A 15,460-nucleotide genomic window follows, 5' to 3' on the forward strand; every position below is an offset into this window, starting at 1 on the left:
CTTTCATAATAATGGAGGCATGCAATAATTGTAAATGGTTCACTATTTTTCCAGGTCACATTGGAATGCTACAAGCCACACAGATGACACAAGAAGCCACTATACAGGACCTGGAGTCAGAAAAGGCTAGGATAAAGGAGAAAATAATCAGACTTGAAGAAGAGCGGACTCTGCTGCAAACCAAAAATCAAAACCTAGATGAACGGCAAAGGCAACAGATCCTTGCACTGGAGAAAGTAAGACATGCCTTTTGTCAATGCTGTTAGACAACTGACCTTGTTAGATACAGCTGTCCAACATGTAATTACGGAACAAGTGACATCTTTGTTACATCTTGCTGCAGCATTCGATCTCACACTTTTTAAATTTACAGTGTCATTGCTGTGAAATTATTATGTAATACGTTTAATGATTAGAACATCCATTAAAACATTTTGGACGGCTGAGTCTATACTGTTTACCTTGCAAACATATATTTATATAGTTCTTTTATTTAGCGTCGGCATATTCCACATTACTAATACAATGAGCCATTCATGTCAGATTCTGTCCTAGCTAGTGTCCCCACACTACTCCCACAAACACACTGTCAATAACCTACCTGCATGGGTTTGCCCCTCTGGGCAGTCAGTGGTGTCTCCAAGGGATGAGCTCGATATTTGAATAAAAGAGCGAATAGAATTTGAGCAAAGTGCTCTTGCATTTCTGGGTGCCTGCGTTTAATTTCTATGGAACAGTTGCAGATTACATTGTATCTGTATCAAGTTTGTAAAAGGTCTGACCTTAGTAAGTGAGAAAGATAAATGGGCATGGCATGCATGTCATAGTTGAATGTTTCACAAAAATATATATTGTATTTGACACAGGATATTTTTGTTACAAGTAAGATAAGCATCATAATTGAATATTAGATATTATTATTATAACTGAAAGGCTGCATTTATATAAAATCCAGCAGTCATACAGCAAAGATATGACATAATTGGTGTGTGTCATCTTGGTGGAGAACTTTGTTCCTGTAAGAGACATGTACACAGTAGCAGTCTGCGGAAAGCATAGTGTAATACTGTTCTGAGAGATGCCTAAATAGTGATCATGAAAAAAAGTCAGTCACACAGTCATTTCCATAGTGCTCTAATGCTTGTTGTTCCACCAGTTCTCAGTGGCGCAGAGTCCAGGTGCTTAACTGGCCGGCCTGCAGTCCAGAATTTTTACCAATTGAAAATATTTGGGGCATCTTGAAATGTAAAATATGACAAAGGCCTATTTAGCAGTTAGAATCCTATATCAGGCAAGAATGGGACAGCATTCCTCTCCCAAAACTCCAGCAATTGGTCTCAGTTCCCAAATGTTTACAGAGTATTGTTAAAAGAAGAGTGGATGCTTCACCGTTCTAAACATGGACTTGTCCTAACCTTTTTGAGACATGTTGTTGCCATCATTTTCAAAATTACCTTTATTATTTTCTTAAAATTGTAAATTTTCTAAGTTTAATCATTTGACATGTTTTCTATTTTCTATTGTAAATAAAATATGGGTTTATGTGATTTGCAAATCATTGCATTCTGTTTTTATGTAGATTTTACACAGTGTCCCAACATTTTTGGAATTGTGGTTGTATTTTGCTGTGTTGCCCACCCCCCAGTTGAATTGATTTTTGATGTCCCAGTTTTCTCTGAATCCTGTGTCGCTCAATGAAAGATAACAGGATTTTTGTAATCATTGTAAAGTTCTTTTCCTCAATTTCATTGAGGGACACAGGTCCCACCCCTCTATGTTTATGGCCTTGTTTTTGGTACTGCTTTGTTAAAAAACTAAGGCATGCTGGGAGTGGTAGGGCGGGTCACTGTTTTTTTTTGTTTGCCAGTGTCCATATCCTCCAATAGGCGCAAGTGTACCCCAATTGTCTCTGAATTCTGTGTCCCTTAATGAACTCAAGTTAAGGTTTAATAGCTAAGTGCATTTCTGGCAGTTGAACAGGTATTTTTGTATACTTGCAGGGTCTTTAAATGGATAAAACATGGGGAAAATTGCATGTATTGCAGAGATGTACTACATGATTTTTTTCATTATTTTGCCTTGACATATGCTTTAAAGAAAAATATCTCGAGAGAAATACAGATGCAACTTTTCCTAACCTCATTCTAAGTAAGAGGAAGGTCAAAACTCCTGATCGGCATACTTGTTCCAGGTCAATACCTTAATATTAAAGCAAATGGACAACTAGTATTTTCAAAATAAGAGTTAACTAATGGCCACACTTTTTGTTTTTCCAAAACATCATTACTTTGTTTTAAAAGCTACTCACCACTGACAACAGAAAACGGCTGTTAATTATTGTTGTCCAAATGCTCAGTGCATGGATTTATTCTTAGACCATGTTATGGCCCACTCCTGACTTATTTACATTCAGCATATTAGATTTTAGCATCGATTAGCTACATACCATGTGTAATATGCACTGAACTACAGAGCAAAGAGCTTTCACCTTGTCAGTCTGCTGATGGTAGTGGGCAGGTTCTACGCTACTTTGTCACGTGCAGTGATGGTGTTGAGATGGGGGGAGAGGAAAGAGTTCTCATGGCTTACCATATGAGAAGGTGGGGAAGTTGAAAATGGCTTTTTATTTTTTCTGTAGTCACTGAGAGCAAGTAATTATATTTTCTGTGATGCAAAGTGGAAACTTTAATGACATATACTCCATAATTTATCAGTTGCCATTGTTCCAGTTAGGATGAAAGTGGAACTATTAAATTACATTTTACATTTTAATACCTAGAGCAATTTCCACATGTTGTTACATTTAAGCCTTTATTACAGTGGTGCTGTGAACATGATTGGAAGAGGGCGTGCAGACAGATTAGATCTATAGCCACCACAAAGAAAGGAGGTTGAACATATTAATTTGTTGTATTTAGCAATAACAAAAGTATCACATGAGAACATTACCTTCTTTTGAATTAGTGCAGGGTCCCACCCTAAATTTCATTTGACACCTATTAATTTTCTGGCATGCTTTAAAGCTAACCCCTGCCCCAACTTTACCGCCACCCCACTAGTTTGCCCAAAGATGGGCTACAGAGGAAATGTGTCCTAAAGTAAAATTCCTCTGTAAAAATCCTGTAATGGAAATCTCCATTCTCTGCCTCCTAGGATGCATACTAGTTCCAGAGCCTTGAAGCTTAATATTCTCAGCTTTGTTGTAGTCATAATGCATTGCAGTCTGTGATTCAAAGAATAGTATTGAAAATCCCTTGTTTTTTTCATACATATTTTTGCTTTGCTTTAAAGTCTGGTAAAGCACACTTGAAATAGAAATCATTAAAGGGAACAGGGTTTTGCACATTAGTACCCTACTTGCAAGATCGTTAATACCTCCTCAAGCCATCCCATGTAAAAAGTCTGTGGTTTGACTTGTGATCTTTCACTATAAAAGAGTCAATTAAAAAAAATCATATAGAATTGAAAAATGTACTATTTTGAGAAAAAAATAAGGTAAATTCGAAATTGATTACAACAACAAAAATTTGGGACAGGGCCATGTTTACCACGGTGCAGCATCCACTCTTCTTTTAACAACACTCTGTAAACATCTGGGAACTGAGGAGACCATTTGCTGAAGTTTTGGGAGAGGAATGTTGTCCCATTCTTGCCTGATATAGGATTCTAACTGATCAACAGTCCTGGGTCTTCTTTTGTCGTATTTTTCATTTTAAGATGTGCCAAATATTTTCAATTGGTGAAAGGTCTGGACTTTTCTTAAAATGGTAAATTTTCTCAGTTTAAACTCCGGACATGTTTTCTATTTTCTATATATTTCCATTGTGTATATATATAGTATACATTATATAGAATAGTTATATTATTAAACCCCCAAATATGTAAGAAACACTATATGATCAAAATGTTGTGGACATATGACCATTGCCCCTTTGGGAGCTCCCATTCCAAAACTATTTTGAGTTGGCTTTCCTTGTGCGACTATAACAGCCTCCACTCTTCTGAGAAAGCTTTTTTTAAGATTCTGTGTGTAGAAATTTGTGCTAATTCAGCCAAAAACAAAACAAAAACATTTGTGTACTCAGGTACTGATGCTGGACAAGAACTGGCTTGCCTTCTGATTCTTCCTTAAAGTGTTCAGTAGGGTTGATGTCAGGGCTCTTTGCAGACCACTCAAGTTCCTCCATGGAGAAACCATGTCTTTATAGACCTGTAGTCGTGCACAAGGGCACAATCATGCTGGAACAGAATATGGCCTTCCCCAAAATGTTGCCACAAGTTTGGAAGCCTACAATATCTACAATGTGTTTATTTGTTGTTGCATTTTCCCTTCTGTTCTTGCAAAACCTGAGAGATGTGCACACGTTTGGCCATATAGGTAGGTGTAAGTGTCTGCAAACATTTGGCCATATAATATAGATTTTTACACAGTACAGCTTATGTTTTGTGATGTATCCAAATCAGGCTTTTATATAATTAGATTGTAGAAAAAAATCTTTCTCTCTGAGTTTGTCATGATAATTATACAGTCACACACAGTCCAATATCAGTTTACTGTAATTCTGACATGACAGATGGAATCTAATTGGGTATTGTTAATGCTTTCCTCTAAAAACGAAAATAAACCCGGTTGCTGCCAGTTTAAGCAGAACAACGTACTGTATATATACCAAAAAAGAAAAAATCGACTCTAGTTTTAATTTTTATCGTTAAGCTGAGCATGAACTAATTTACCTTTTACCCAAGCAGTAGCCCTGTAGCATCATTCGCTCTCTGAAAACGTCCAACCCAGTGACATAGTGCATGTTTTTCTCTGTCTGACTGACAGCTTAATCACTGGAGAAATCCACTGTGACAGAAAGGTTTCTAACCCGTCATCTCTCAGACTTGTAATCTTGCCATCACGTCCTTTTTTTTTTCCTGCTGGGCTACTGCACGGCCTTCTATGCTGGAGACTTGTAAGTTTTGTGCTGTATGCGTCAGTGTCAACAAATGTTAAAATGCAAGATTACTATGTTATGAATGATGGTATATACCATCAATTAGGGAGAAAATTCTGCTTTGTAAAATGCCACTGACAATAAATCAGCCTTTGCTTCCAGAACAAACCAGGCAGTATAGTTATTAGGAACTTAGGCACAGTCAGTGCTCGCACACTAATTACTAAAATACTTGAGTGAATTCATTCTCCTGTTATTATCACATTTAATAATTGATAATGTTGTAATGCATACATTTACTAGATTAGGCAGGCGAATAGGAAGCACAGTACACCATGTGTCGCGCAATGCTTTGTGACAGTCCTTTTTTTAAGTATGCTTTAACATCTCCACATTTATTGTAGGCTGCTCTCCCTTTTAAAAAAGGAAATGACTATGATGTAGCGTAATTACTCTTCTCCATATACATTCATCATGGTTCATTATTACACACAGGTGCCAGATCTTGAAATCTGATATAAATAACCTAACAACCCTCCCTAGAAAAGGATCTATTGGGTACAGTAAACGTAGTCTCTCAACCAGTGCTATGTAGACCCCAGAGGGTACTTTTGACAGGTTCATGCATATGTCTGATAAAGTAAAATGGTAATATTTTAATATTTTAGTGACTAATACGTTTTTTAAAGCCATACAGAGTATTTTATTGCAAGAGGGAATATCTGGAAACCATATGCAAAGAACTAAAGGACACAAATAAAAAAGGAAATAAATTTGATTAACCTCTGTGTTCCTCTGCACATTATGGCACACTTACCTTACAAGTTTGCCCTTCTACAGCAATGTGTGATGCCGCTTGGCCCTTTGCTGCCACCATCTCCGCCGCCATTATTTCCCAGGGTTCCTAGGCATCTGCTTGGGCCATTGTGTGACCAGTGATGATGAACTCCTGCACATGCACTCACAATTTTCCATACTCCCAAACATCATGCCCATTCATAGCATCTTATAAATGCCGTGAATGAGCTGAGAATGTACAATGCTCCGCGCATGCGTTGTACAGTGAACACAGCTCTCTAATGCAGCTCTGACTCTTATGGCCCCTTCTGCCATATTTAGTGCAGTTTTCTCCAAATGTATGCAGGATAAGAAGTTGGATTACCTTCAAATGCCACCAGATGCATTAATAGAACTCCCTTTTGTGCAGCCACAGTTAATCCAACATATCAAAAAGCAAAAACTTGTTTTAAACTTTTCCCAGTGTAGTGAATGAATATTGCTATGTCCATAAACATCATATATATATATATACACTGAGTGGCCAGATTTTTATGACCACCCCATCAGTACTTCGTTGGGAAGATGATAAATCACAGGCTGCCAAATATATTTGTTCCAAGGTTTAACATGTACCATTTTTCGAGACATTTGTTAGTATGGTTCACCAAGTGCTAGAACGGGCATATTATGCTTAAAAAACAGTAGTATTAAAGTTCTTAGAACAATTAAACCACCATGAGTGGCACTTATTATAATGTATAGTTCAAAGCCTTGCTTATCCTTTCTTTTCCTGCCCATTCTTTTTCATGTACACAACATATTTCTCATCTGCCTTCATGCTTCCGTATAATTTTCCCCTCCCCTATTGATCATTACTGACTGAAATGGGTCACACAAGTTAAATCATTCAGATGTGATAACTTTTATCTGGATTCTCCTTGTCATTTTTTGTAAAAACTTGAATAGGTAGCCTTAGTTTTGTGTAATGTTAGCATGTGCTAATGTGACTATTCACAAAGATATACGGTATGTACATAAATTGTACTTCACATATATATTGCATATATGTGTATATAGTATGATATACATTTTGTTTTATTGTTTTTTATTGTTGTTACCTAGCGTTTCTCAGGAATATCACTCTTCTATATGGGTATCCAATTTTCATGACATGTTCATACTTTCTGTATCCAGCTATCTTACCTTTGGTCCTTGTCTTCTTATTTTCCTCCTCTTTTCCAACATAATTGTCTTTTCCAGTGAGTTTGTCTCATATATCTGTCCAAAATAACCTTCAGTTTAGCCATCTGGGGTTCTACTGAAATGATGGGCTTGATTTGTTCAAGATTCATTTGTATGGTTTTCCTTGCTGCCCACGCTATTCTAAGAAATATATATAATTACATATATATATACTCACCGGCCACTTTATTAGGCACACCTTGCTAGTATCGGGTTGGACCCCCTTTTGCCTTCCAAACTTCGTGGCATAGATCCAACAAGGTGTTGGAAACAGAGATTTCGGTCCATATTGACATGATAGCATCACGGGCCCAAAGTGTGCCAAGAAAATATCCCCACACCATTACACCACCACCACCAGCCTGAACTGGTAATACAAGGCAGGATGGATCCATGCTTTTATGTTTCCGCCAAATTCTGACCCTACCATCTGAATGTCGCAGCTGAAGTCGATACTCATCAGACCAGGAAACATTTTTTCCAATCTTCTATTGTTCAATTATGGTGAGCCTGTGCAAATTGTAGCCTCAGTTTCCTGTTCTTAGCTGACAGGAGTGGAACCGGGTGTGGTCTTCTGCTGCTATAGCCCATCTGATTCAAGGTTCGACATGTTGTGCAATGGTATTCTGCATACCTTGGTTGTAACAAGTGGTTATTTGAGTTACTGTTGGCTTTCGATCATCTCGAACCAGTCTGCCCATTCTCCTCTGACCTCTGACATCAACAATGTATTTTTGTCCACACAACTGCCGCTCACTGGATATTTTCTCTTTTTCTGACCATTCTCTGTAAACCTGAGAGATGGTTGTGCGTGAAAATCCCAGTAGATCAGCAGTTTTAAAAATACTCAGACCAGCCCGTCTGGCACCAACAACCATGCCATGTTCCACTCACTTAAATCCCCTTTCTTCCCCATTCTGATGCTCGGTTTAAATTTGAGCAAGTCGTCTTCACCACGTCTAGAAGCCTAAATGCATTGAGTTGCTGCCATGTGATTGGCTGATTAGCAATTTGTGTTACCAAGCAATTGAACAGGTGTACCTAATAAAGTGGCCGGTGAGAGGATATATATGAACTAAAAACAAAGTCAAACATTTCAAACTGTGCTAGAACTGGGCTAATTAGACATGTCTAGTGGCTTTCATCTAATATGAAAATGTATGTTTGTTTGAAATGCCTCAAGGAGAAATGGAGAACTGAGGATTTAATCTGACATTTCAAGCTTACTGACTGTCACGTTTTCCTTCTGTTTGTTAATAAATCATGGATGCTGAATAATAGAATGAAAGTTTGAATTATGTGTCTATAAATTTAAGCTCAGAAAACAGAATATGAAAAAAGTTTGTCTTTTCTTAGGCTGATTGATGGGTTTGAAAACTGATGAATGGGCAAGTACTTGCATAAAGTGTTTGCCTTGTCTCCTTTACAGAAAATCAATGAAGCAAAACAGACCCAACGCGAATGCTATGAGAAAGAACTGATTAACCTGCGCATCAAATTTGAGGAGGAGATGGTGCAGCTAAAAGAAGCTCATGCAAAAATGTTAGAAGAGATGTCATGGAAACATCAAGCAGCGCTTGAGGCAGCACAGAGCTCTACAAATAAGGAGAAGAAGAAGCTACAGATGGTGAGTCACGGGGAATGCAGACACAACACTTAATTCCATGCCATTGGTGAAATGTCTGTTTTGCAGTTTTTTAATGGTTTCATTTGTGAGTTACAGGCAAATTATCAGCATCCCAATTCCTTAATTGTAACATTTGAAGGCACGTTAAGTAGGGTAGTGAAAAGACCTATGGTGATGTACAGTAACCTACAGCAACCAATTAAATTATGGTTACTAAGACTTTCAGAGTGATTGCTTTAACTTGCAGCATTTTGCAAATTTTTATTGCCTAATGTATTAATTTAATAAATAAGCAAGATGTTCTCACTAGCATTAACACTAAATATAATATAAGCCAAATTTATGTTTTAGAGGTATAATTGTAGAGCATTTATACTGCAACTTAAGTATAATTTGAGAACCCCATTTGGTCAGAAGGAATATTACTTAATGTGGAATGTTGTTAAACCAACAGTAATAAAAATATGTTGCTATTAATTATAAACATATTTTTGGTGGACATTGAAAAGGTGATGTTTAGTGTTTTTGTTATGCTTATAGAAATATTTTTTTTCTTGTAACCCCCCCCTTCCTTAAAATACCAATGGCAGAAAAGCAACAAAAACTAAGTAGAAAATGGAAACATTAAAGCATTTCTAATTGTTATTTTTCATTTTTATTATATTAATTAAATATGCATTCATGTTCAATAACGTAGGGGAGAGTACACAATGAAAACTTTGATGTATGTTTTAAAAACTAGCCCTAGTTCCTAGAAAGTCTGCAGATGCACATACTCATTTTTTATAGCCATTAGAGAGAAAAATACAGTGGGTCTACCTAGACATCTGACATATTTATCAGAGACTTGATGTTGCTATTTCTGGGAAAACTTTCAATCATACTTTGGTTAAGCTCAGATTGGTGACAAGACATTTGAAAAGCAATAATACCACAAGCGCGTTCTGTAAATAATATTTTGGGCATTGTGTATCTTCCGAATTAGGATCTCCAGCAGCTATATGAAAAGGAAAAACAAGAAGTAGAGGAGGATAAAAATCAACTGAAGCAACAACTTGAAACTCTTAAGGAGGAGCTGACAAACAAATTGACAAATGCCAATCAAGAGGTAAAATGCTTATGCCCTCAAATCCTGATCAGTCTGTGAGCCCAATCCTGAGTTTCCCACAACAGAGTTCAGTGAAATGCATTTAATACATTTAAAATAAAGGGAAACTGTATCTTGTACACTCATATCTTGTTTTTTTGTACATATGAACAAGATTGATCACTTACTCCTGGAGGCTTGTTGTATTAACAAGCCACGAACAGTTAAATGCAAAAATCATAAATAGCTCTATAATTAGGCTGTATATGTAGTGTAAGCAAATGGAATTGGATGCACACTTGGTCATGGAGTGCATAGAGGAATAACCAATCAATGTTTGAGTTTATGATGGAAGTGGTGACATGTAAATAACCTTTTTTTTTTTTTAAAGAAAGCAATGCTGTTCTTGGTGTTTTTGTTAGATGGTTTTGATTCATTTTGCCTTCCTTACTATAACCTGTTTTATTCTCAAAGATTTCTTACATCCTTAGCAAAAGGCCTTTAATTCAAACTAGAGATGCTAGTAGATACTAGTATTGGTATCGGGGCAGATACAGGGCATTTTCAGTACTTGTACTCCTGAAAATACCCCGATTCTAAAGGCCGATACCTGCCCTTCACATTTTTAAACAAGTTCGGGTGCCTGAGTTCCCTCGCTTGCTGTGGACACCAGGCAGCCTGATGACCTCACAGTAGAAGTCCTTGGTAGTACCAGTCCAGCCCCACATCTCCTCCTTATCGAGACCGGCACAGCACTGACAGCCACACACCAGCCGTACAGCGCTGGAGAGCCAGACGCCAGACACGCGCCGATACAGCCATGGAGTACCACACATAGAGCACATGCAGCCCTGGTGAGACTCAATTGCAGCCCTGGAGAGCTGCACATACAGTCCTGGTGAGACACGATCACAGCTCTGGAGCTCTAGAGAGCCCAGCACCCAGCAATAGCCGATACGGCCCTGGAGAGCTGCACATACAGCCCTGGTGAGCCGCGATCGCAGCTCTGGAGAGCCCGGAGTCCGGAAATAGCTAATACTGCCCTGGAGAGCCCCACATGCAGCCCTGGTGAGGCGCAAACGCAGCCCTGGTAACACCCAAACGCAGCCCTGGTGACACCCAAACACAACCCTGGTGAGACCCAGTACAGCCCTGAAGAGCTCCACATGCAGCCCTGGTAAGACCCAAACGTGGCCCTCGAGAGACCAACATGCAGCCCTGGTGAGACGCGAATGCAGCCCTGGTGACACCCAAACGCAGCCCTGGTGAGATGCCGCATGCAGCCCTGGTGATAACACACACAGCCCTGGTGAATGCGTGCAGACACACCGCCGCACTTCTGAGTGACCCTTGAAGCCCTTCTGGGGCCTGCCATACCCTCCTGAGACCTGGTAAATAAACGTTTATGCTGCGGCTGCCTATTGTTCTTATCTTAATGGTGTATGTCACAGTGCTAATAGAGAATGACAATCGGCTATAGAGGACTACAAATCTCAGCAATCCATGATTGCTGGTTGCCATTCTCCATTACTGTATAATCATGGATTGATCGGTTCTGTAGTCCTCTATTGCTGGTTGCCATTCTCCATTGCTGAATAGTCACGGTTTGAGTTACACTTCATAATTATAAAGAAACTGCCCTAAAATCATTAGTCTGTATTGCTTTAGACAAAATTTCACATGTTCCTTTAAGAAAAAGTATCGGTAATTGGTATCGGCAAGTACCTGAGGGAAAGTACTTTTACTTGGTCTTGAAAATTTGGTATTGTTGCATTCCTAATTCAAACTCGATTACACACGATCACATACATGTTGGCTTTGCATAGAACGCCTTGCTGCATTTCACACTGGTGCTTTCTCATAAAGCCTTTAATTATTTATCTGGCAAAAGATGAATGGGACAAAGAAAGGAAGTCTATAGCAAGGTATTGTCTTCTGGGTAGAGAAGCTGTTACTCTGCACAGGAAAAGTACAGATTCACTTCAAGCTCTTTCTCGGCTACACTATTATAATATATCCACAATTCATTTACCTAAACCTTGGTTTAATAAGTATCACACGCAAAGTTTAGGCCCCATCCTATGAAAGAGCTATAAATTAAGACTGAGCAAAACAGGGAACATTTTAAGGCATGTTAAAGAAACATTGACATGTGAAATTCGTCTCTTTCAAGAGAGAAAATATGTTTTCCGTATGCTGAGCTGCATGCCCTCAGGGTGTGTACTACATTCTAATATATGTAACTCTGCATATCAAAGCACCTGTGTAAGCAGTATTCTAAGTATCCTCAGTATCCTCCTTGGTGTGTGCTAATGTCCGATACAAGAATGGCAAAAAACTAAACTGAGGGATGGCTATGGAAGCTCTTGCCCAAATGCACAGCACCCTTGTATACTCTGGCAGACTTATATCTTGGTTTGCCTTCCACTAGTAATGACAGGCCAAAGCTGTTCTCCGCCACTCTATCCCCACCACTGCCATCTTCTCCTGCTCTTTTTATGGACCCGGTGTCTTCTGTATTTGGCCATTTGGTGGAGTTACATCATCCCTCAACCCAGCTCAATTAGTATACACTGTACTAGGTATGCATAGAGACACCCAACGAAATTGCTGTAAATAAAAAGTAGGATCATTTTCTTGCAAAAGAGGCTTGCAAAGGCTCTCCTACCAAGAAAACTGTACTTCCTAGCATTTTTTTTTAACTTTACTTCCACTTTAATTAGTTGTTCTGTTCAAAAAGATAAAACATAATGTAATCTTTTTTTTTTGTATCAGCAAGGAAGATAAGGCAAAATATGTTTGAAGAATTTGTGCTTGTAATACAAGCTCAGTGAACAACTGCAGTATGTTAATAACTGCTGTATTCCAAAGTAATTTATTTAGATTGATCATCATTATCATTGCTCTTTTTTAAATTACATTCTATTTTCCTGTAAGCCGACATAAGACATTTTCTTTTCAGAATGTATTGCCTTGAAGAAATAAACTATTGTCCTCAGTATGTATAAATCCAGCATAATGCTTGCCTTTTAGCTTCTTGACTGCGCTGCTATGATTCACTGCACTCCCTGATGTCCTGCGATTACAGTGTAACTGAAAACAGTACATCGAGTATATCTCTCACACTGCCTGAACAAGAATAGTTATCCCTTTAAAAGCTAGCACGTCAATAACACATTTGTTTTATAGGTTGTACATTATACACCTGAACTGTGGAGGGAATGTAATATAAGAGTCACCGCAGCCGCAAAGGGAAACACCCAAAATGATTGGCATGTACATACTGTACATAAATGTAAATGCATATTGTTGTTTTTATTATTTTGCAATATTTGACTATTGCAGGTTGTTTTGTTTTAGGCAAACACATATAGCTTCCATAATGTTGGCACTTCCAGCCAGAACTGTAATTTTACCATAGACAACTTCTTCCCCAAGTTACTGTATGTCCTAGCTAATGCCCCTTGCTATGTCCCAAAAAGTTATTTCCGTAAAATTGATTCTATTTGCACTGTGTTTCTGTGGGGGTGGGGGGGGGGTCGCACCCCTAGGGTGGCCTTGGAGGTGCTGCAGCTTCCTCGCTCGATGGCGGGACTGACCTTTCCTAATTTTCACATGTACTACCTAGCGTCCCAACTAGTGGTGGTTCATGACTGGCTGGTTCCCCAGATAGGCAATGCCTCTACAGCGACTGAAGCCTCCATTCTAACCTCATTTGAATCTCTTCAAAATGTTAGGGGGATCAATAAAACGCAATCTGGGACAGCCATGATCTCTGTGACTGTTCGTATCCTAAGATATGTAATTGATCGATTCATTGCCCACATTCTCATTCTCCCTGCGGTGCTGTGTATAAACCCCCGCCCCCTTCCCCCCTGCGGCCACCGGCTTCCCTGGGCTCCGCTGTCCCCTGTGCGGGCCCAGCATTGGCATTGCAGGTCTACCCTGATGGATCGGAGAGAGATCAGCGGGCTTGGGTATTATGTTCTGTTTCTTTGCACTAAATATAATTTGAGTGTATTTTTTTCTAAAAATACTGGTTTGATAAACATTTGCACAAATACCGTGTGAAAAAAATAATTGTTGTTTGGGGTCTGAAGCTGTTTTCTAGCCAAAAGTTCAGATTTTATCATGTGTGTGCAAATGTAAAAACATGCTCCAGTCAGCAAGGGGTTAAGGAGTGTAATTTATAATGTACCATAGTTTTATTATACTTTATATAGAGCAGGGGTCAGCTTCCAACGTTTAGCTGCAGAGGGGTGGTCCAGACTCCAAAGTGCATTTAAGGGCTTCCTGCCCATGTTTACTCATCAACATTGCATTAAACACAAAACTCTCGCGGGGGTTCTGTGTCAGCACAGTCCAATTCACAACCCCCTTCATACTGCTGCACAGATGTGCCACTACTATATGAGTTTTTATGAGAAATTAGATTTTTAATGGCATAATGTACCATTTCGTGACATTGGTAGATGTAGGAAGATATATATATACACACACACAGTATATACAATTTTACTGGTCCACAACTGGTGGAAGCTCCATAAATAGTGATATTGGTAATACATATAACTTAGGAGAGGAAAATAATATTCTGCATTTGATTAATTTGGCTCCCAGAGTTAGCTTTGCCTATTAGTACCAAATTAGCTATAACCTATAATGGGTCTCCACAGTAGCAATTTAATTCTATGTAAAGCCTGTCTGGTTGTATCTACAGCTTGCCATACTGTTGTGTGCTGCTGAAACACAACAGGTGCATGTACCCTTGCTTGGCTTAATTGTTACAGAAATGATTACTGCTTACACATAGGGAGCACTTTAGAAAATTGGGCATTTGCTTCAGTAAGTATAAAAATGTAAAACCCCATCTTCAAATGTAATTATATACCTCTACTACAAAAATAAGTCATTTATATTTATTCTTTGTAAAAAAAAAAAAAAAGAAACTTCTTCAACGTAGCAGCGCTTTAGAAAATCGTTTACGTAACATTCCAATCGATGATTTCTCATTCGATTTGAACCTCTGTTACTGGGGTCTCATGTCTTTAATACAAACAGTCATGTTCTACTTGCCATATTAGCTGTTTTAAACACTGCATAGGAAACAATGTTGTACTGATTAGTGATAGATCTGGTTGCTCACATGGTTTCTATGGTTGAAAACGTTGCCGCAGAAATGTATTGTTTAATGCAAAATGTACAATCTATAATTCTCTGGTTATTTAGAGGAAGACTAAAGTCTGCTATTTACATTTAAATAGATTTGTCGACTTCAAGACTTGGTGAAGAAAAGTGAACAAGGACTTGGATCTGCTGAGTGTCATATAACAAGTCTGAAAGATGCCCAGGACAGGCTTCAAAATGAGCTTGATGTAACACGAGAAAGACTGAGAGAGACCAGTGATTCCCTGTTTGCTGTTCAGGTAACTATAGCATAGTTCTCTAGCAGTGGAATCATTTTTCTTCCATTATGGGAAATTATGTGAGCACATCAGCATGCAAAGGTCAGTTCCCATATACATATAACAAAAGAACGATCTTATTATCCAGAGAGCGCATAAAGAATTGGGCTTTAAACCGATTCATTGAATGGTACAGACAAATTCATAAAAAGTTTATGTTGTTTATATTGTTTGATACTTAAAAATCACATATGGGTGCAAAACCCATATGTCATTAAGGTCCTATGGAGCCCCATCTGAGACACCCTTATGTGCACACTCACACTATAGCTGCTGCCTTTGCCTGCCCTGAATGTGCACAGACACCCCAGGGCAGTGG

The 15,460-nt window shown here is 38.6% G+C and overlaps 1 protein-coding gene across 3 annotated transcripts in view; it reads left to right on the top strand.

The window, feature by feature from the left end:
• FAM184A (family with sequence similarity 184 member A) overlaps window positions 1-15,460 on the top strand; it is a 134,497-nt gene that overhangs the window by 67,727 nt on the left and 51,310 nt on the right. For all 3 annotated transcript variants that reach the window (XM_018563824.1, XM_018563815.1, XM_018563831.1), the window contains exons 4-7: window positions 55-236; window positions 8,392-8,589; window positions 9,575-9,697; window positions 14,941-15,102. In XM_018563824.1, the coding sequence (XP_018419326.1) occupies window positions 55-236; window positions 8,392-8,589; window positions 9,575-9,697; window positions 14,941-15,102 (665 nt within the window). The remainder of the gene's footprint in view (window positions 1-54; window positions 237-8,391; window positions 8,590-9,574; window positions 9,698-14,940; window positions 15,103-15,460) is intronic.

The sequence above is a fragment of the Nanorana parkeri genome, unplaced genomic scaffold (genome assembly GCF_000935625.1).
Source record: "Nanorana parkeri isolate BGI_ZX_2015 unplaced genomic scaffold, ASM93562v1 scaffold22, whole genome shotgun sequence".
NCBI classification, from domain to species: Eukaryota; Metazoa; Chordata; class Amphibia; order Anura; family Dicroglossidae; genus Nanorana; species Nanorana parkeri.